The 21,298-nt window shown below is 39.5% G+C and overlaps 1 protein-coding gene across 1 annotated transcript in view; it reads right to left on the reverse strand.

Moving 5' to 3' along the window:
* cntfr (ciliary neurotrophic factor receptor) overlaps positions 1-21,298 on the reverse strand; it is a 257,452-nt gene that overhangs the window by 132,414 nt on the left and 103,740 nt on the right. Inside the window, exon 3 of the mRNA XM_083929421.1 lies at positions 16,428-16,509. Within this exon, the coding sequence (XP_083785547.1) occupies positions 16,428-16,509 (82 nt within the window). The remainder of the gene's footprint in view (positions 1-16,427; positions 16,510-21,298) is intronic.

Raw genomic sequence — 21,298 nt, forward strand, 5'->3', positions numbered from 1 at the left:
GTGTGTGTGTGTGTGTGTGTGTGTGTGTGCGTGTGTGTGTGTGAGCTGCTGTGATAAATATGGTGTGTTATCGAGTGGACAGATCAGAGTTCATGTTATCCTACTAAAGAAATATACCAGACACACTCCCTGTACAGGCAAGACTTTGTGTTCCACTGCATTCGGGTTTAAAAATTTGATGTTGCATCGAGATGTCATGTAGTGCTTGCTTGAATTTCCTACTTTTATGCAATATTAGTCATAAATATAGTATCTTTTACTTTATTCATGATAAATATAACAATTTCTTCCTATAACCCCTTTTTTTATTTAAAAAAAATAAATTGATGTTGCAAGCACAGGCAGCAGAACTTAGACAAAATTAAAGGACGAACAATCTCATTAAAGAATAAGTAAACAAGATCAAAATTCTAACCCGGCATTGGATGAATTCTTCAATACTAGGAACTATGAAATGTGATGTTCAAAACAACATATTTCCACCAGAGGATTAGGATATATATATATATATATATATATATATATTTAAGATATCAAAAAGTGATGGGAAATGAAGTTCGGTCATAGGGATATCCCCAATTATCCGATGGTGACATTGGCAAATAAAAAAAAACAGAGAACTCCACATTGTAAAGGCTGTTTTTAGATGTTATGCAACCCCAGATCTTGGCTGTGAGGGAGAAATTGAAAGAAAAAACTTGCTTTACTGATTTTTTGACAGCAGCAGGATGTGTTCTACCTGATGTATGGTATGTACATCATACCATACTCACTTTCTTTGTTGTTTTTACAATTTCATTTTTTTTAAACTAATATCAGAAATTCAGTATTTAAGCAAGTGCTAAGTGATGGAAAATCAGCAGCAGGTGCTCCTTGCCCTGACACTGTACAAACCTGCACACACTTCCCTATAGTGAAAAAATCCTGGCACACACTCTGGAGAGGATATTACCCAGTTGCTAGTGTCTAAATGAGATACCTCATCATGATCCCATGGCTGGTCACCTAGACTATGACAGGACATTACACTGTGTAATGGCCTGTTAGTCCTGGTGGATTATGCAATCCAGTATCCCAAGGCAGCGCCTCAACTGCATGTCTGACAATGACGGAGCAGGCTGGCCTTTTGTGTCTTGCTTAAGGGCACGTGGTTATTGGACAGAGTCAGCCTGTTACCTATTAAGAATGGCACAATCTCCAAATCCACTAGGCAATGCCGCCACTTTCAAAAACTTGAGGCAAAAACACTCAGTGAAAAGACTCACAACGTACCTGTGTTGATCGTATTATGTGTTGGAAGTACCACTTCTGCTGAATAGAGTATTCCAATTTTGTCTTGATAATATAATAATATTTTTTGGTGCCCCTTTTATCATTAAAAAAGAACGTACAACATATAAGTAAGGGATGATGTACTTATTTGTCGTCCATAGCAATGGCCTGTCATACAAAGCAGCGGTCTGCTAATCAGAAATGACAGACCTAACAATTGGAAATGGGCATTCAACAAAGCCATGTAATTAAGTATGTTACAAGCTGTCCGTACTTTAAAACCAGTCAACTTAAGGCTCAGTATTTGCCTACAATAATATTATATTCGCACCTATTAGTTTGCTTAGGAGTTGCTCATACAGCATATGTAGAAAAAAACATGGTTAAACATAACATTCCACATGCACTGAAGGACAACAACAAAACAATGTTTGTGGCTTTCTGCTGGACTGACCCCCAAAGACTACACATTCACAAACACAGTCTAATGCAAGGTGATGCATCATGAAAGCTGCTTTGCAATGCTAATACTCCTCATCTAGTCACTCAAAGGTTCCCCAATGGATTATGGCCAAAGCACAAGCCCATACAATTGTTAATTCTAAATGAGTATGCATGTGTATACGTTTGCGTGGTTTTAGGTACGTGCATATTTTCTCCCATGGGAAGAGGTTCTTGTCATCTCCACAATTCTTAAGGCCTCTGTGGACTTTTGATATCTGAGCTATAGTCAGTTGTTTTTTTTAGCATGGACAAGGGAGCTTTGAGAATCTGAATTTGAAAAGAGTGCAGGGAGGCTATTGTTACCAGACAATACAGTATGAAGGTTTGGGAAACTAATGGTTTTCCGTATGTACCTATTCTTACACAGGAAATCACACTTTTGGCAAAAGATAGGGCCGTCCTTGCACAATGTCATGGCCAATAAATACACAACCACACTGACACAGACTGTTAAAGATGGACGTACAAACTGATAGGCACACGCTTCTCCTCTGCTTCATTCTCTTTTGTTGCCTCCTTTCTACAAGGACAAACAGCTCTTTCGAAAATGTTGTACCCCCCCTTCATTTTAAGGTTCAGTCAATGTGGCTTTCTTTCTTTGATACACATTGGCATTGGCTTACAGCGCTGTCACATACCTAGAAACTCTCTTTTCAAAATGTTTTCCAAAGAAATATAAAGTGAAAGAGACACAAGCACAGAATGACAGCACAAGACAAACAAGCAATTTCAGACTACACAATAAAACATAAATAAGCCAGACAAAAAAACAAGCAATCAACGCAATCAAAAAAGGTCAAGAAATGTTACCTGGAAAAGATTATCCTGGTAATATTTTAAAGACATTCGTGTCGTATATCTATTTGATTTTTCTAAATATTCGAAATATTCTAAAACAATATTTAGAATATTAAGTCCCAGCCTGGTGAGATGTGTACATGAACTGATATAGTCTCTTGGATGAGAGGTGAAACGTCTTCCTAGACAAATAACCAAGTCCAGTTGATTTTGACTGAAATTGCTTTGAGGATAACGATGACCACGACAAATGAGAATATTCACAAGCCACAAAAAGACCCAAACATAAATGTCGTTTGAACAAGCAGCTTATTATGACCCATATGTATGTTTAATGTTAGTCTGTAATCATGACGGGAGCAAAGTCGGAAGTCGGGTGACGTGTATACAGAGCAACAAAGTCCACATACGGAGGTAGGGGTGGATGAAACACAGGACTTTAACTCAGGAGACTGCTGTTTATGCTCCATGTGAAACCAAATGTCAATGTTGACTAGGTAAGAAGATGTGTTCTTCTGTCTTCTGGCAATAATTTAGGAAAGCCTCCTGTGGATTTAATTAGAGGGAAGGAACAAACGCCAATTGTGGTTGTATGGGTTGGACATATTTGTATTAAACTGTGCAAAGGCCCTAGACTAAAGGAGTTTAAAGCAATGTTCTCCTTAAGATTATTTTAATATGCCAACTAAGTTTCCCCAGGCTTTAATACATCATACCCACAGTTATCTGCTGCATTTTTATTATTCCCATTGCAAGACCAATTTGTTTTTGACTTCTTGCAAGTATTGTTTGGATTAAATGCAACATTTATATTCCGTATTTTCAACAGCCTCTCAATAGCTACATTTTGGATGTGGTATTACTGCTATTATAAAATCCTACGCACCAGTTACTTCACACGACTGTAGAAATTAAGTTCATTGGTTTGACTTCTTTTCTACTTTCTTCCGTGGCATTTTATTGTTCTGTTTTCATTCCACTCTCAGTTGCATCATCACACTTTGTTTTTCCTAGTTTCTCTATGCACTTGAGTTAAGTGGAATTACTTAAGTTGAGAGGAATGACAATAAAGTTAAGCTGAATTAAATTAAAATGATGTTCAATGAGATAAACGACAATCTTTGCCCCCTGCCACTCTTCTACTTTCTCCCCACAATGTGTCTTACTGAAGTCTTTGTGTTCACAATAGATCAAATTAAATGTGTATATTTAGAAGTGTTGCACCATAGAGGACTCCAAGACCCTTTTAAGCTTCTAGTGATTCAGTTCCAATGTCTTGGAACAAAGTTTTATTGCATAGCAACCGTGGCCAAAAACTCTGCTCATACTGGCTTGAATTACATTAAGTTCCTGGCAACATTAACTTATTGAACAGTCTATCAGAAGGAATTGGGGGAACTACTGGGAGCTCAGTGATTTTTAATGGCACCAGAAAACACAACTTGAGATTTAATGGGTTGGAATCAACAAAATGGCACTGGAAACAGAAAATCTATCTTGCAAATGGTCACTCAACTCAGTACAGCAGCCATTCTCTTCGTCTAGAAATGAAATGCCTTTTTTTAAATGACTAAAGTAAATTGATTCGTTAAGTTGATTTCTTTTAAAGTACAGGCAGCTCTTTTGTTTCGGATATCAACTCTGCCTTAGGGCGCACTCACTCTGTCCGTCCGTACCGTGCCCCGTCCTTTAGGGTACTTGTCCCCCCCCCCCCCTCCCCCCGCGGGCCAGGCCCGTTTGTACTCACACTGCCTAGGCCTCACGCGAATGCTTCTTGCCTGTCCATACATCATCACGCCATAACAGTTTTTGTGCGTCTTGTCCAACTGTTTTTGAATATTTTCATCCGACCAAATCTGCAGTAAACACTCCACCTTTGCATTACACCAACGTGAACCTTTCGCCATTGTTTTAAATGTCCGCGGCGCATGGTCTGTCTTTTTTTTTTTTCTATGTCCGAACAGGCGCACATAAAATGACGTCAGAGCCGCCGTAGGACTCATGCTCGTGCTCGTACAAGTGCCTCCTCGTGCTCGTACATGTGCAGATGTGCTTTACAAAAGCCCATCTCTCCCAAATGGCCCGTGGCCGGCAAGCAGGCTGCAGCAAGGCGCAGTGCGGTTGCACTCACACTGGTCAAATGAACTAGGCTTTACCCGTAAAACCTGCTTGGGCACGGTACGGATGGACAGTGTGAGTGCGACCTTAGAGTCCTCTCTTTTATACCACAAGGGTGGGATTTTCTTTTCTCGATGTCATCAAAAAAATTTAGCTATTATGATAGTGCTGTACTAAATGTGCTGTTTTCAAGATACTTTTTTTTTACTAAATCAACTTTCTTTAATGAAAATAACTAAGTATGGTCAACAAAAATACTGTAGGCAGCAGGCTAACCCAATAAGAGCATAACATAATGATGCCATAATAATAAAGCCAATAAAGCAACAATATGCTACGACACAAAAAACGCTCTGGAATTGTTGATAATGAAAAATTCTAATCTAAATGGACAAATTCTATTATACTTACGTATAATATTAGTCTAACCTAATTGTTATGAGAATCATAATTAGAAACAGAAATACCTGAATAATCCCAGGGGGAAATTATTTTGAATATATAAATTATTATTAAATTATATGCAACTGCAGAAATACAGTGTTTTTACAGAATGCATAGACATGCAGGAAAAAAAGAAGCTGCACAACATGCTGGCCAGTTCACATTCCCAGGGCATTAAAAAACGCTGTTTTGTTATGACCCATGACATTTGGCAATGACGCACAAGGGTACCTTGTCAGTTGGTGGATGAGTCAAACCAATACCGGACATTCAATCAGGTGGTTTGTGTCCCATTCATGCCCCCAGCGTCTTTTACATCACAAAGTTACATCACAAACACAATTATTTTAACCCCACCCACCATCTTTTCCTAACCCTAAGCAAGGGGTCTTGCTGCCTAAAGCTAACCATGTAGCTTTGTCTGAATTAGAAGCATGATGTGTTTGAAAAGCAGGGCTGCCCAGTGCATTGACATGTGACGCCTAAGGGTCCTGACAAAACAGCCGTATGTCTCATTCCACGAGATCTTGCAATATTAAAATGTGATGATATTTCTCGTTGAGGTGAAAAGTTGGCTCGCGATATCAATATGTAAGTGGATAAAAGGCAACAGAGTGACAGATCAGAACCCTAAGAATATGTAAGCACTGTAGGAAGATGGTGCCCAGTAACACAAACACCTGACACGTGGTCCCCTGCAGCCTCTTTTACATCAGGCTACAATTTAACGTCATATACTTTAATGGCGTGAGTATGCAAAGACACCGGCAGTACCAACACTGCTTTCTGCTCTGCTCTGAAAACACTGAAATTAAAAAATAGTGTTAAAATCTCATCTCGTTGAGTTTCTCCAAAGTACAGTTCATAACTTTAAACTAAAAATCGTAATCTCCCTAAATATTTATATCTACTTTTATTTCCTTGTGCTACTTTTATGCTCACACATGGATGCATGCAAGCAGACACACACACACACACACACACACACACACACACACACGCATGCACTCACATGCACACACACACACACACACACACACACACACACACACACACACACACTCATTAGCTGCACAACAGGATAGTGGAAAGTTAATCAGAGCATTACGGCTGCCATATGGAAAAGGTCACTGAACCACACAGTCGTGTACACGCACTCACAGGGCAGAGCTTTCCCTCATACACACATTCATATTCACTGAATTACACCCACACATTAACACTGACACTAATGCAGGCGATAAAGAAACTTGTGTATGCCGAGGGGCGTGTCATGATAGCATATAACAGCTGTATGTTTAAGGCGATGCATGTGTGTGCATTTGTGTTTTTATGTGTGTATGTGTGTGTGCTTATGACTAAGAATAAAATGTATTGTTCCATTTCCAAAATGCTAAATGCTGTCTGACCCTACAGCCACCGCAGCACTCTGTTCACTATTTATTTGTCATTAAACCCTGGCTGGCTCTGACCTGCTGTAAGCCTCATTAGAATACACTTCCATTAATGACTCTCTGACTCTCTCTCTCTCTCTCTCTCTCTCTCACACACACACACACACTCACACACACACACACACACACACACACACACACCCCAGCAGCACACTTATATTATTTGTTTTTTAAAATGAATTGTGCTAGTCAGCGTGGGAGTGCGTATTCAGTGCTTCACTTGCAGTTCCTCCTTCATCGTAAGTCTGTTTTCATCTTGAGAGCGTGTTTGAAAGAGAGATGAGTAGGCAGAGATAATCAATGGTGAAAAGGACAACAAAAACAAAAACTTCCAGGTAGTGAATGTCAAAGATCAAGGGAGTTGTTTTTGTCTGTTAAATGTTGTTAATGAAAGTGATTCTAAGAGAGGTGGAGAGCACAGGGATACGATGAAGACAGATAGTGGTGTGGTGAGATAAAGCAAGGCAGCAGGAAGCATTTGTGTCCTTGTGCACGTTTCCCATATCATGCTCCTTTTCAATTTTAGAGGGCCATATCACAAGGACCTGGATAAAATGAGAGCAGGGAGGGATTTGTGGGAGATCTGGATTCCGCATTATCTTGGCCTGTGAGGCGTGAATGAGTAATGGGACAGTGTTGAATTCTGTTTTACTGCCTGCGACACAGGGAAGTCAGAGGTCAAGGACAGTCTTACAGTCTAACTGTTGCTTGGTTGTCCTGCCCAAAGACACTTCACAAAGGCCCTCAACTCTGGGTCAGCATCCACTCTTGATAAAAAACTTGTCAGTCTCCGAAATAAATGATTAATTGACAATCATTATAAACAAATTGCATTTGTGCAGACCCTGCCATTTCTAGAACTGTCTGGCAATATATTTAATAGTGTCATTTGGAAAGTCATTGACATCAGCGACTTTTACTAGTTTAGTTTAACTAGAACTTTACACCTACTTCTTGGACCATTTCACATTTTAAAGTTCGAACCAACGTCATAACCAAGGTTCTAGTCTTTGTTACATTGTGTACATTTGATCCGGTTCGTTTTTCTTTTTCTTTTTTACAATTCTGACGGCTCAAAATCACAACCAGTCCTGCTTCAGTAGTTGAGAAGTGAGACATGGAAACCTAACTTGGTTCTTGGGAAGATGCTTCACTCTTTTGCTCGATGACACACTTCGTACACACTATGCACTAAGCTATTGACGATAGCCTGCCAGGACTTCCTGTAACCGGTCTGAAATTCCAAACCATCCAAAATATCACATTAGAAACTAAATGTACCATATTTCTTTTGGATCTGGAACAATACCACATCTATTCATCAGACCAAGGTCCGGCTGTTTAGTTTCAGACCTGTAATTTTGGTTTGGATCAAACGGGAAAATCCGGACCAAACAAGGTGTGAAAGGGCCCTTAGATTAATTTCATCTTTATGATCCTAACTGCCTTCATAATCTCCCAGCTGCATTTACAAACATCATGATGAAAAGACACCTTTATTTTCTATCAATACCCCAGGTCGGGGAAAAGAAAGCGCAGTGATAAAACATACAAAGTTAATGGGTATCACTAACTGTCTTTTATCAACAGTTACAGATTAAAATGTGTTATTTTTCAACTTCCACAATGGAACAACTGGAAATTTCAATGTGCAGTGTTTTTAACTGCTTGAGACTTCATAGAGAGGGGCGGAGGTAGAGCGAGAACTATGATCAAATCTTTACTGGGAATCCCTTCTAATAAATTAATGGGTTAAAAAGCTGAACAGGACCTAGTACAAACGTCTACACATACACACACATGCAAACGGCTCAGACAGTGAGATTCTGAGATAATATATCTTAACATAAAGGACTGTGATTGGATGGAAATGGTCCATTACCAGACAGATGTTATCAGAAAGTCGGGAACCCCGCGTATATGCTGGACCAATTACAGTCCATTCACTAAGAAACAATGTTTCCTTATATCTCATTTGTTGTCTTTTGTATCTCAATTAGATTCATAACATATGATACAGATTTAGCATTGAAAATACAGACTGATTGACAAACTATGTTACAGACAGCTTATCTTTATCTACACCTCCCTGTATTTGTTTCTGTTTCAAGAACTTGTCATACTCCGTGTCCATTTCCCTTCTGTTTATAAAACTCCAAGTATCTCTATCATTGCAACATCTTCTCTCTGTCTGCCACTTACAGTGTATTGCATTTGCACTCAATGAGATCTAACTATCATCCTTTTGTCCCTTTTTCTAAATACTGCTTCCACAAGCCAAGTCCAATAACTCTTCAGTTAAACATCCTAATCTAACCATTCTATCAAAATGCAACAACATAGCCTCCATATCAGTGTCCATCAACCACCTTATCAGCTGCTGTGTCTTCTCACAGTCTGGGGAAACAGACATGCACTCAGTCAGCCAACTAGTCACTCCTTAATCTTCCTGCCCATAGACCCTCTGGAGGGGATGTAATACTGTTACATTGTGCAAACCAACATGCATTTTTCAGCCAATAAGTTGCCCAATCAATGTGCCAACTTTCAAGGCAGCAAGCAATTTAGTCAGCCAGTCAGCTGGTGAATCAACAAGGTAAAGACAAAGTTTTTTGGGGTTCCATTGGTGATGAAAAATACAGCACGTTTAACTCTTACCCTGGACAAAATTATAAACAGTAATAACTGATATCATTGGTATTTTTAAAATAATAACCATCCATAATATGAACATGGTTTCACTCTGTAGTAGGTTTGATAAATATGGATTTTTTTCCAGCTTTATCTTCACTATAATTATTATTTGAGGGAGGTCATGCTTCTTTTTTGTTTTCACTTCTTTTCTGGCAACAAAAAAAGGAGACATTTTCCATTTTTTCCCTGCATTTTAAAGCGATGACTGAATGGGATTAGTATTGCTTCACTTCGCCTCCCTGCCAGTCATCCAGTCAGTCTGACTGTAATCCATCTGACAATCCAGTCAGTCAATCAATTGGTTGAGCTCCATCTTGAATTTAATACAAACAGCATGTCAAACAGGGAACCCTGATTACACTGAGTGGTACTCAGGATAATGAGTGCTATCAAGATTCCACACATGCATGGCTTACACATACAAGACATACAGCAGACACTACACCAAGACATCAATCTTTATGCTTATTTACTTATTTACAGGAGCTGTCTGTTTTCTCTGATGACACATCAGAGAGTGGTTAAACTTCATGAATAATTGATTACATTTAGATGTCTAGATTTGTATTTTGTAATGATACACGAATCAAAAGCAGCACTTGATATTTCCAGGGCTTTCAGCATCACAACCTGTTGTGTGTTGTGAATCCTGTGAGTGGAACTTTACAGTCAAATAGTGTGTTGTATCTCATTATATAGATATACTAAGTACTGTGCATGGCTGTCGCTTAGAGTTTAAAAACAGGCAAGTATCAATATAATTTGAACATTTAACATGATCCGCTCACAAGGGTGTGGATAAATAAAGCTTCACTTTAGCAAAGCGTGTACCCAGACATGCTGGAAAGTCATAGCAGCATGTGTCGAATGCTCAAGAAATAAATACAGCTTTGACAGCTGTAATACCATGGAATTAGTGTGAGAGTTAACCTCCTACTCTCCCCGCTGTCTCTCATTTGCTCTCTCTCCCTCTGCTGTCCTGGTGTGCTGATCTCTGTCTCTCTTCCCCTCTCGCTCCTCTGTCCACAGTAATTAGATGGAGACAGTGTGAGGTAAAGAAGCTCAGCAACGTGCAGAGATGAAACACACAAAAACATTTAGTGACGGTGGTGTAACATCGGTAGCAAACAGCGTCATGGGCAATAAATCTGCTGCTGACTACTTGGGTGATGGATTGAGATATGGGACAGGAGGATATGGAGTGAAGGGGGGGGGGGGATTCCAGAGGTAACGTGAAAAAATCAGAGAGATGAGGAAAGAAGAGGATGACAGACGTGAAAGAAAAGGGAGAGGGTGACAAGTGTGGATGATATGGACAGGGAAGTAGAGGAAGAGAGAAGAGAGGCAGAAGGGGATATAGAAAGACATAAAGACATAGAGGGAGGGAGGGAGGGAGAGAGAGGTGGAGGGAATGATTATGAGTGGAAACATTTGTCTCTCAATCAGGATATGGACTCCCATAAATAACATGCTCTCCCAGTCAACAGCATTATGTCACCATATCCACATACTCTCACACACACATTGCAAGGCTGAGCTGGTGGTGGTGGGGGGGTGGGCAGATGTTGCCGCATTGTTGCTGCAAAATACAAAATAGAAAATTCTTTCAACCTCAAAAAAAGCAATCAATTGCGCCGTAATTCTCTTATTCTGTGTCTAATTTCCTCCTGTTCTCCTCTACTACTGAATGCTCTTGTACTTTGCTCACTAGTATTCATGTTGCGCTTGTTCCTAGTATTTACTGAGTAAGGCACACTGTCAATGACATTGTATTGCTTTGGCGAGGACTTTCTGGTATATCACGGGATTCAAATGAGATGGAAGCACACAGAGACAGATGGAGAAGAAATCAAGCGAAAACAGACAGACAACAGACTATGAAAGATTCAAAGAGAGTCGAAGAGAGATTAAGACAAATAGCGAAAAGAAAATAAGGCTCATTTTGGCCATGTATGTGATCAATCTTCAGGTTCTCAATGCATGAGAAGATTCACTTTATGTAATGTGAGCGATTGTATCACCAGTGGCATAGAATAACATGGAAGAAACAGAGACATCCAGAGCAGCCGTGAGTAATGTGTCTTGTTTCATTTGAAAATCTAGTTTTTAACTGACAGTCTGGGAAGATGTACCATAAGCAATTTGTCATTGCCCAAGTACCTGTATAAATAATGCACTCACCTCATGGCTGATTTTCCACTTTTTCAATTAGTCGCGTGTGCAAATGTAGGCTACTTCAGAGGGCTTCACAGGTCCACAATGTTGGAAAATGTTGCATTTGATTGGAAACACACCCTTGCTTACACAAAATCAATGTGAGGACACCAATCTATGCACGATATTGGATATCTTACTTAAAGTTCAAACAAGCTATAAAATCAATGTTGTGTAAGGGTTTGTGAAGTTATTTCAATGCTACTGAAAGATTTTCACTAAAGAGCTAACACAATGTCTTCTTGACAATCCAATGTCAAATACTGTGATTATCCTGATTACCTGAGGCTTGCCAACTACTGTAGGACCTAGCCTTCTGATGGAGCTCATTTTGTCACCATGGGACTACACTGCCATTGGGCTTGCATTGGAAACATGTATGTATTTTTCATGAACCTTTCTTCTGCTGGCAGTGCAATCTGCTTTCTATCTCACACTAATGAATAAAAATGATGTTATTGATCCTTTTCAAGGGATGTTTTTCACCTCCTCCTCCTCCTCCACCACGACATGGAGGGTCAGAGGTCAGGGTCAGCAGAGCAACACAGCGTGTCTGCCACAAGTGGACATACAGCATCTTGCCTAAGAAAAGCTAACACCTGTACGTATTCCAGGGAATTCTTGTTGACAGTAGTACTCTTTGAAAGTGATATGTACTGGTGAGCACTGACATTTATTCTGAGGCTGAAGCAAACTTTTTCGTATGGCTAACAGATTATGGATTATGTGTATATATGTGTATAAGTAATATGCCATGAAATAAAACTGTCTGAATAGCTGACTGTTATCAGCACTGCCCTTCTCTGACTCTGTGGCTCCCACGCTCTCACTCTCTTTATCTGTCATCTGTTCTGTATTCTCTCATGTCTTTCCCCAGATCTGTATTGTGTCCTTTCCACCTACCCAATATCTTCCCCTTCTAACCACCTCATTGTCTATTTATTGCTGGCGATCAAAAATCAAATTAATATTCAAGGAAGCTTATTGGCATGACCTACGAGTCTCACTCCCTTTCTCTCTGTGGGTTTATAGCTTTCCATTATTTTCTTTTCCCTCTGTTGTTTAAAGTGATGGTTCATTAAGGGACTCAGGGTCGTTGCTGTTGCTAGGGCATGTTTTTTTTTTTTTTTAAGTCAACATGAATAGCATTATAAAAGTAAAATGAAAATGGCACATTGAATGAACTTTCCTCAGTTAAAAAAAAAAGAAAGAAATGATGCAATACTGGTGTATACATACTTTAAATATCTGGCCAATTAAATGTCCCAGAAGTAGGGTTGTGTATTGGCTGTTTAAGAATCTACGATACCATACATATCATTATGATTCGCATGATTTGCATTTGCTCAGCATGTCCATCTGGGAACTATATCTTTTGGGAAGGGGCCAAAATACTGGTTGCTGATTGGATAAACCATAGACGGCCAAATCAACCAATCAGATCGGCAAAGTGTAAGATAAACTAACAGAGTGTTGAGGCAAAGCTCAGAGAGTAAACAACACGTCTGTAAAGGAGATTTGCATCTTTTCCTCCGAGAAAAGGCTCCAGTGTTGTTTTTTGCTCTTCTTTCAGAGAATACTCTCCAATTATGATAAAACGTGCTCGATAGCTGCACTCTTCTCATCCGTGGAAGCCGCCATGTTGGTTACACTGAAAAATAGTTTCTCGTTGCGTCACACTTAAACTCGCCTCAAAACCAACGCTGATTGGACGTTCGTTTGGCAAACGGCTCCAAATTTACTTTGCCGCTGGTTACTAGACTGATCTGCGAGTAAAATACATTGGAGCTTGTGGGATCACGATGGACTCACGAGGCTAACATATCATGATGCAGGGGTTGCATTTCAATAAATTGTCATATATTGTGATACTGCTGTGATATACAGCGTTTTCTTTTTAAATCTAATTGTAGGATGTGCATACATTTCATTTTATACAAGAGTCAAATGGCTGAGGATACATTACAACACTGCTTTAGTGGTATGGGGTTCAAAATACACAACATATACCACTGTCTGCCACAAATCTTTGCATGTAAACTAATAAAAAATCCATATAGTGTTTTTGAGTATCTACAATATTGTAAAACATAATATCACAATGCTCAAGTGTATCAATATTTTCTTACCCCGTAAGTAGACTTTGTAGCATTACTGTGACTTAAATAACTAATACTAAGTCATTCATGTTGTAGATTTATTCATGTATTTTCTGTTTTTTAGAAAAACACACTTTGTTTCAGTATAATAATCTAAACTGAAGAAGAAGTAAAATAGTTTTTTAGATTATGTTTAGTCTCACCTCAATGTATCACTTTTTATTATGTCACCATTCATGTATGTGTTTTATCTAATGCCAACACTATTTTTTATTCTCTACGTTCTCACCTCTATCTCTCCGCCCCCTCTTCACCATCTAAGCTCGTATCTATTTGTTCAACTCAGTCTGTGGATGTTTTCTACCGGTGTTTCTCGTTTGTTCCTCTGTTCGGCAATGCACTGCTGTCATTAATTATGAAGTCTCACATGGATTTCCTATACACTCCATGTCTCTCACACACACACACACACACACACACACACACACACACACACACACACACACACACACACACACACACACACACACACACACACACACACACACACACACACACGCAAGTACAAACGAAGACTGTCTGTGCCTCATACAAATTGAGTCAGACCTAACAAGAGAGTTCATCCCCCTTCTATCACTGTGTGTGTGTGTAAATGCGGGTGTATGCACTTCACGCTCTCTGCCAAGTGGGACGTACCCCAGGGAAACATGTCAATCAAACTGGCTCGCAATTTGTCAAGGAACACAGCACTTTCCAAGACAGGTAGCTGTATATATGTGTGTGTCTGTGTGAGTTTGAGGGTGTGTGCATGTGTGTGTGCGCATAATATTTTGTGTGCAAAGGTTCACACCGGTAATACTGATTGCTGTTATGTGCTTACATATTTGGTATGATATCTTATATGAAATATAGGCTTTGGAGTTACGTGTATGTGTGTGGCAGCTGATTCTATATACAGTAGCATGGAAAAGAAAGGCAACAGCAGAACAACCACAGCACACACAGTTCTTCAAAGAACTGACAGCTCTCTTTTTTATGTGTGTTATTAATTTCTCCCCCTTTCCATATCTGTTATTCCCTTAAGTGTTTCCCTTTCAACTTTTTCTCTCTTTACTCTCTACCTTACTTGAATCGGCGCATCGCTCATATAGTTGTGACATCATAACAGTACAGAAGTCCTTACGGCTCATTTAAAGTCCCAGTTTCTGTTTACAGGATTTCACGGTATTATTATATCACCGCGACCTGCTTTATAACATAAAATACATGGTAATCTCACTTTTTATGGGACTTTTAAAGGAATAAGTTGTATTAAAATAAAATAAGAGGCCTCAAATCCTGTCATAGCCAATCGCTACTCCTCTAATTAAATGTTCGCATTTATTTGAGGACACAGTTTAAAGAAAGTTTTCATCTTCCAGTGACCTCGCCTGCATTCTTCCCCATCAGGCACCGATTGTTATTCCTCCTGACTTTCATTCTCAATCTGTCTGTTTCCGTTTGCCTTCCATCCTTTCTCTATTTTCTCAACTTATTCCGGTCTTCATCCCCTTCTCCTTTTGTTTTTCTTCCCATCTCCCTCTTTCACTTACCTTCTCTGCTGCTTTCACTTAATCCCCAAAGACAACATTCCTATTTCCTCACCCGTGTGTGTGTGTGTGTGTGTGTATGTGTGTGTGTGTGTGTGTGTGTGTGTGTGTGTGTGTGTGTGTGTGTGTGTGTGTGTGTGTGTGTGTGCGTGCATGTGTGCGTGTGTGACCCTCGTGACATAGTGATGTGCGTCACTGAACAAGACTTATTGACTTCCTTAGAGTCTTTCTTTGGGTCAGCTGACTTAAACAGCCAGACCTCATTGGCTAATAATCCAAGGCCACTTTTCACTAAAAGTCAAGTGACAAATTGACTCCCCTCTTAAACACACACACACACACACACACACACACACACACACACACACACACACACACACACACACACACACACACACACACACACACATCTAATTTATGGTCATGCATCTTGTGTGAACTCTCGAAAAGACTGCACTATGTAGTTCTTTTCAGCTCATTTCCCTCAATACCTCTTACACATATTCACGCTCATGATCATCAAAAGTTTTTTTGAATTGAATGATCATCAGTTGACCTGACTGGCTTCTTTGTTGAACCCTTATTTGTTGCGGAGATAGCCTTGGTAATGCTGATTAGCACCATGCAGTGAGGGATAGCAAGCTGATTTAGACAGATTTTGTTTCTCTGAGAGTTAGGAAAAGTGAACTGCACCTACACTTTCTCACAGGTACATTCCCACTTTTCTGCTTCACCTTTGGCCTCACAGTGAGTACTGTAGCATCAACTGGCTATATGACACACAGAAATATTACAGCTAAGAACACACAGTGAATCTTACCCTGGCTCAAAGAGTGGTCGACTACATCACAAATGGAAGCACAATTAAAAAAAGCTTATAAAAGATTGTTTTTTTTTTCAACATCTCAAAGCAGCATAAACTCAAGTGTATGCAAACGAAGAAGATCACTGGCTTCATCATTGAAAGGCACATATTATAAAAGCAGAAACCATTTAATTACAGCAGAGAGAAGGCAATTTGAGCACAGAAGAGGTGAAAACATTGAAGTTAACTAGGACAGAGTTTGGAGAGTACAGGAATGTTGGGAAGAAGAGAAGAGCACACTATGATAGAGTCTTTGGAGTATTTACTTTTGAAGAAAAGAGAAGAGCACAGGGACCAGGCAAGGCAAAATAAGAAGCAGTGGAGGCCTCTGCAAAGAAGAGGAGTACAGTATAACAAAGGTTAAATGAATACTCACCAAGCTGACTGCGTCTCTGAGCATAGGCTACCACCACCGCGGCCAGAACTACACAGCACAACGATGTCACAAGGTTTGCCATCTGTAGACACACACACAGCAAAGTCATCAGCGTGAGCATGTGCAGGAGACAGAGAGCCGGCGAGTGAGTGTGTCTGCCTGTCGTCCTGATTGACTGACAGACCCATAGACGCCTACAACACCATGTAAGAGATGGAGAGATAGCAGCTTCCTGTCCTCTCTCTGTATCTCTCAGTGTCTCTCAATCTCCACTGGGTTCCCTTCAGTGGCCTTTTCTCTATCCTTGGCTGCTTCTTATCTACTTCTCAAACTCCCGTATTTATTAACTTATCTCACTGTTGTTATCCTTTTCATTGTATAACCTTTCCTTTCCTTCTCTCCCCCTTTCTCCTTCTTTCTGTTCATCAGCCTAATGGGTCCATCCTCTCTGGGATGGGCTTCGGTCAGCAGCTCTTAAAGGTATAGCACACCATAAACACACAGCTTTCATGTAAAACAACAGTACTTCATTGGCATCCCATTGCCTCATTAATTTACGTAAAATGTTTATGACCTCGAGTTTAACATTGAAGTATTTGTCGTTAAAGAGGGGGAAAGTGAAAGCTCTCATCTCGTTTCCTCATACTTTCATGCTTGCATGAAAGTATGAGTAATTAACGCAGATGGTATGGTTTTAAACCTGCAGTATTAGAAAAGTATCAATACTTTTGACAACCTTATCGATAACAGCGTTGTTGTCACAAGTTTATTAGCCGGTGTAAAAATCTAAAGAGCTCGTAGTGATTCACTATTGTGTTCAAGGACACTTTAGCAGGGCCGATGTCTGCCAACAAAGGGTCTTGAACCCAAATCCTCCCATTAAAATGTGACCTCTCTCTTCTCTCTCTGGGATATTGCTCCTTCTCCTCTCCTCTGTCTGTTAGGGAGCCAACTATCTCTCCTCACTGAACAAAGGTCGAGTAAGAGGTGTGTGTGTGTGTGTCTGCATGTGGAGAACATAGTGAGCGCCCCAAATAGAGGCAAAGAAAGGAAAGTGAATTTCCTTGTTCTTTTGATGCAAGACTCCAGCTGTTACAAACAACTGTCATCTCCAATTACCTCTTGGTCTTTGTTTAGCTTCACCATTTTTTATTCTCTTACTCCCCCTACTCTCGACACTCTTTTACGCTTTTCTTCTTCTCCCACTCTCCGTCTTCCTCACTGTCTCTTTAGTACAGCCAGTATGTATCTCTTTGTTTCTCTCTTAACCTTGAACATGAACACCACTACACCATGTTCAAGCATCGCAGAAAGAAAGAATTACATGCAAGTACGACTGAGTGACGTATAAGGACATGAAAAAGCTTTTACAGTACCATTAACATGTCAAAAGGCAATAAAAGAGCAAAAGGCATTAAACATACAGTAGGAAATGTTATCATGAACGACAAATCTAATCATGTTTAAAAAAAACAAAAAGTTTTTAAACTCAAAACTTATTTTGTCAACCTTAACATCCAAATCATTCATGCATTAAATAATTCTAGGGTTTTCAAATAACATAACTTGTAGGTCTGTACTGAATTATTTTCTTTTTATATTCAAAGCTTCTATTGAAGCTTTCGAATCAGGCTTCAAATTTCTTTTTCTTTCTTAGAATTAGAAACTTTCATGAATATAACGTCAGTTTGGTCGACATAAACTAAAGTGAATGTCAACGTTATGGTTGAAGTTTCAAAGCTACAAACTATTTATAGAATCCTAAAAGATTGTGTTTTGTTTGCCTTTTTGCATGTCAAAGCAACACAAAAAGGAGGAGAGGTGTTTCTCCATATGAAAAATCCAAAACAAAACGCTGTTCAGACACAGTGGATACCATGGATACCGATACAGTTTATGCATTCCTCACTCAGCTGTAAAATTAAAGCATGTTATTTTTCCCTTCAAATGCACACCATCTTGGAAACAATAAATGTGGATTGATATGTTTTATGTATTGATGCATGCATAATTCTGACTTATTTGGTTTTTATTCTTACTTGTGATATTCAAATATAGTGATTTTCCTGTGACATTTTTACAGGATTTCTAACTATAAATTGATTTGATTTGAAACTCAGAAGATAGTTAAATATAAAGTGGTGTTTATTGTACCCTGATGTTATTCTTCCATAATTACTAGATTATCTGGGTTATATCTTTAGCAGAACAATTCATCTGAAAAAGCGAACTACCGTATCTCTGAGGTGGAAAATAATTTTAGCCCTCTATTCTTCAGTATACTCTTCCCAGTTTTTATCAGCCTGAGTGTTTTGAAACTCTTTAAAAGGGAAAGAGTCTTTTTCGGGGTTTTTGATATAAATGACTGTGTGTTTGCACCTGTGAAGAAAGATAGGAATGGTAACTTAAAGTTTGCGTGCACGCATATGATTAAGAGATATATTGTGTGCGTGTGCTCGCTTGTGTGTCTATTTGTATGTGTGAGTGATTGGCAGCTCATATGTATTTCATCTGAGACGATATAGAGGAGAATGACAGGGGGTGAAATTAAAATTGCATCCCTTGTCAGAGCATCACAATCCCCATCTCTGCTCTTCAAGTGCTGGTTTCAAAATCCAAATGATGTGTGTGCGTTTGCATGAGTTTAGAATTGTCTGGGTGAAAACGTTCTGGAGCATGTGTGTGTGTGTGTGTGTGTGTGCCTGAGACTGTGGGGGTATTTAGCCCGTCTATCAGCAAACAATACAGTTTTGAAATCTGACAGCTTCAGATCGCTCATATAATGACAGCCCACGGGGCGGTTAGCACTGCAATCACACAAACTCAATACAAACCCTCCACCCATTATCCATCCATTCCCCCCTCCCAAGCCTCCCATTTATTCTCTTCTTATTTTTCTTCTTCCCTTCTTCCATATTTATTTATTCATTTCTTATTGGAGGGGAAAGGGCTGAATAGGCGTGATTCTTTTGGCTGCTTAATTAAAATATATAATTCATCGCTGCGTCAAATGATTTTGCCTCTGCGTCTTTGTGGAGTCCGATTTGGGAACATTTGCATTTAAATTGGAAAGCCAGGAGGGAAATACACTAGGCGGGCCAGGGTGTATGTGTGTGTGTGTGTGAGAGAGAGAGAGAGAGAGAGAGAGAGAGAGAGAGAGAGAGAGAGAGAGAGAAAATAGAAGGCATCCTTCTCTTGAAGAAATGCACATATGTACTCTCTTTCTTTCTGTCTTTGGTCGTATTCCTCTAACAATGGGAAACCGCGAAAATCACACAGGAACATTGGTTGGCCAAATGGCACCAGAGAACAACCTGTAATAGAAAACTTGGAAGGTTTGTCCCTTAAAATGACAACTTTGTGTGCAGATACAGGCATATGTTCAATCAGAAAGTTTCTCTCTTAGTCTCGCTCTATCAGAAACAAGACAGCCAAATTCCTCCAGACATGAGGGCTGCTATTAACATTATTGATTAATATGCCAATCATTTTTCTAGATTTAGCGATTAAACATTTGGTCTATAAACTGTCAGAAAAAAGTGAAATATGTCCATCCAAGTTTCTCAAAGTCAAAGGAGATGTCTTTAAATATCTTTTTTTGTCAATCCAAAAAAAATATTCAGTTAAATATCACATAAACAGAGAAAAGCACAAAATCTCCATGTTTGAAAGGCTAAAACAGCATTCACAAATGCGTGTTAGGGGCAGCCTTCAGACTCTAACAGTGGTTAGAGTCTGAAGGTCCTCGAGGCAGCAGCAAAGAGCCGCAGGTCGGAGTCGAACCCACGGCCCTTTGCTGCTTGTCACCCCCTCTCTCTCAACGCATTTCATAGTATGTCCTATCTAATAAAAGGCTTGAAAACTGAAAAAACTTTTAAAAATAAATTCGCATTAGTCCTGAACCTCTCAGTTCATTTTCGATTTCCAAGGGGCATTATCAATAGTGCAGGCAAAATGCCTCTAGATGCAATGCATAGACCTACAAGCAATAAGAGCAATGAATTTGAAAGATATAGCACTGAGAAACAAGTTGAGACGATACTTTATCCGTTTTGAAGCAGTAAAACAATGGTGGCTAGGTTATAAACTTTCTCAAATTACAGCTAAACAGTATACTAAAATATGTTTCTGAAAAACATTTAGACGAGAAATAGGCACTACAGTAACACAATCTTGATTCATATGTCATCAGCGCCACCTAGTTTGATAGTTTGATCTGAGTTTTGTTGGTAAGTTGGACGGAAAATGCAAGTTAAGTTTGGTACATTCAAGCATGATGCTCCTTAAACCCGCCCTGCATGATGATAGATGTTTGTGATTGGCCTGTCAGTTCTCAAGTAGTTCTACCTGAATGGAAGGTGGGGCTAGACTTACTGTACCTACTAGAGCAAATGAAACATGAGCTTAACGGATTCACAAATATATCTGCGTTGAAAATCAAGAGAAACATCATCCTGGGTAATACAATTTAGCAAGATGTATAGCAAGAGAAGCCTTTACAGCCCTCAGGAATATCCACCGTAGCTATCAAATTTACAAAGAAGCTAATAATAGTTGACTTGAATTGTTCATAATGCCATCAGCAGGAAACTGTGTGTGAAGAGTTTTGGTTCATGTAAGAAAAAGGACACTTGCTTTGACAACACGTTTAAGCCATTAAACTATATTAAACTATCTTGTTTAGTAACTCCTTTAGGGTATGTACTGAATTAAGATTTATGGATCATACAGACAATTTAAGTGTATATGATGCTGACACAGTGGTGCATCATCCTGCTGGGAGGTAATTACAGGTCGCCTGTTTTTATGATACTGAAAGCAGTGTGTCTGGCACCATAGAGTGCGTTAAAAGTCTGTAAAATCACACCTTT

Source organism: Echiichthys vipera (genome assembly GCF_963691815.1).
Source record: "Echiichthys vipera genome assembly, chromosome: 16".
In the NCBI taxonomy this organism is placed as follows: domain Eukaryota; kingdom Metazoa; phylum Chordata; class Actinopteri; order Perciformes; family Trachinidae; genus Echiichthys; species Echiichthys vipera.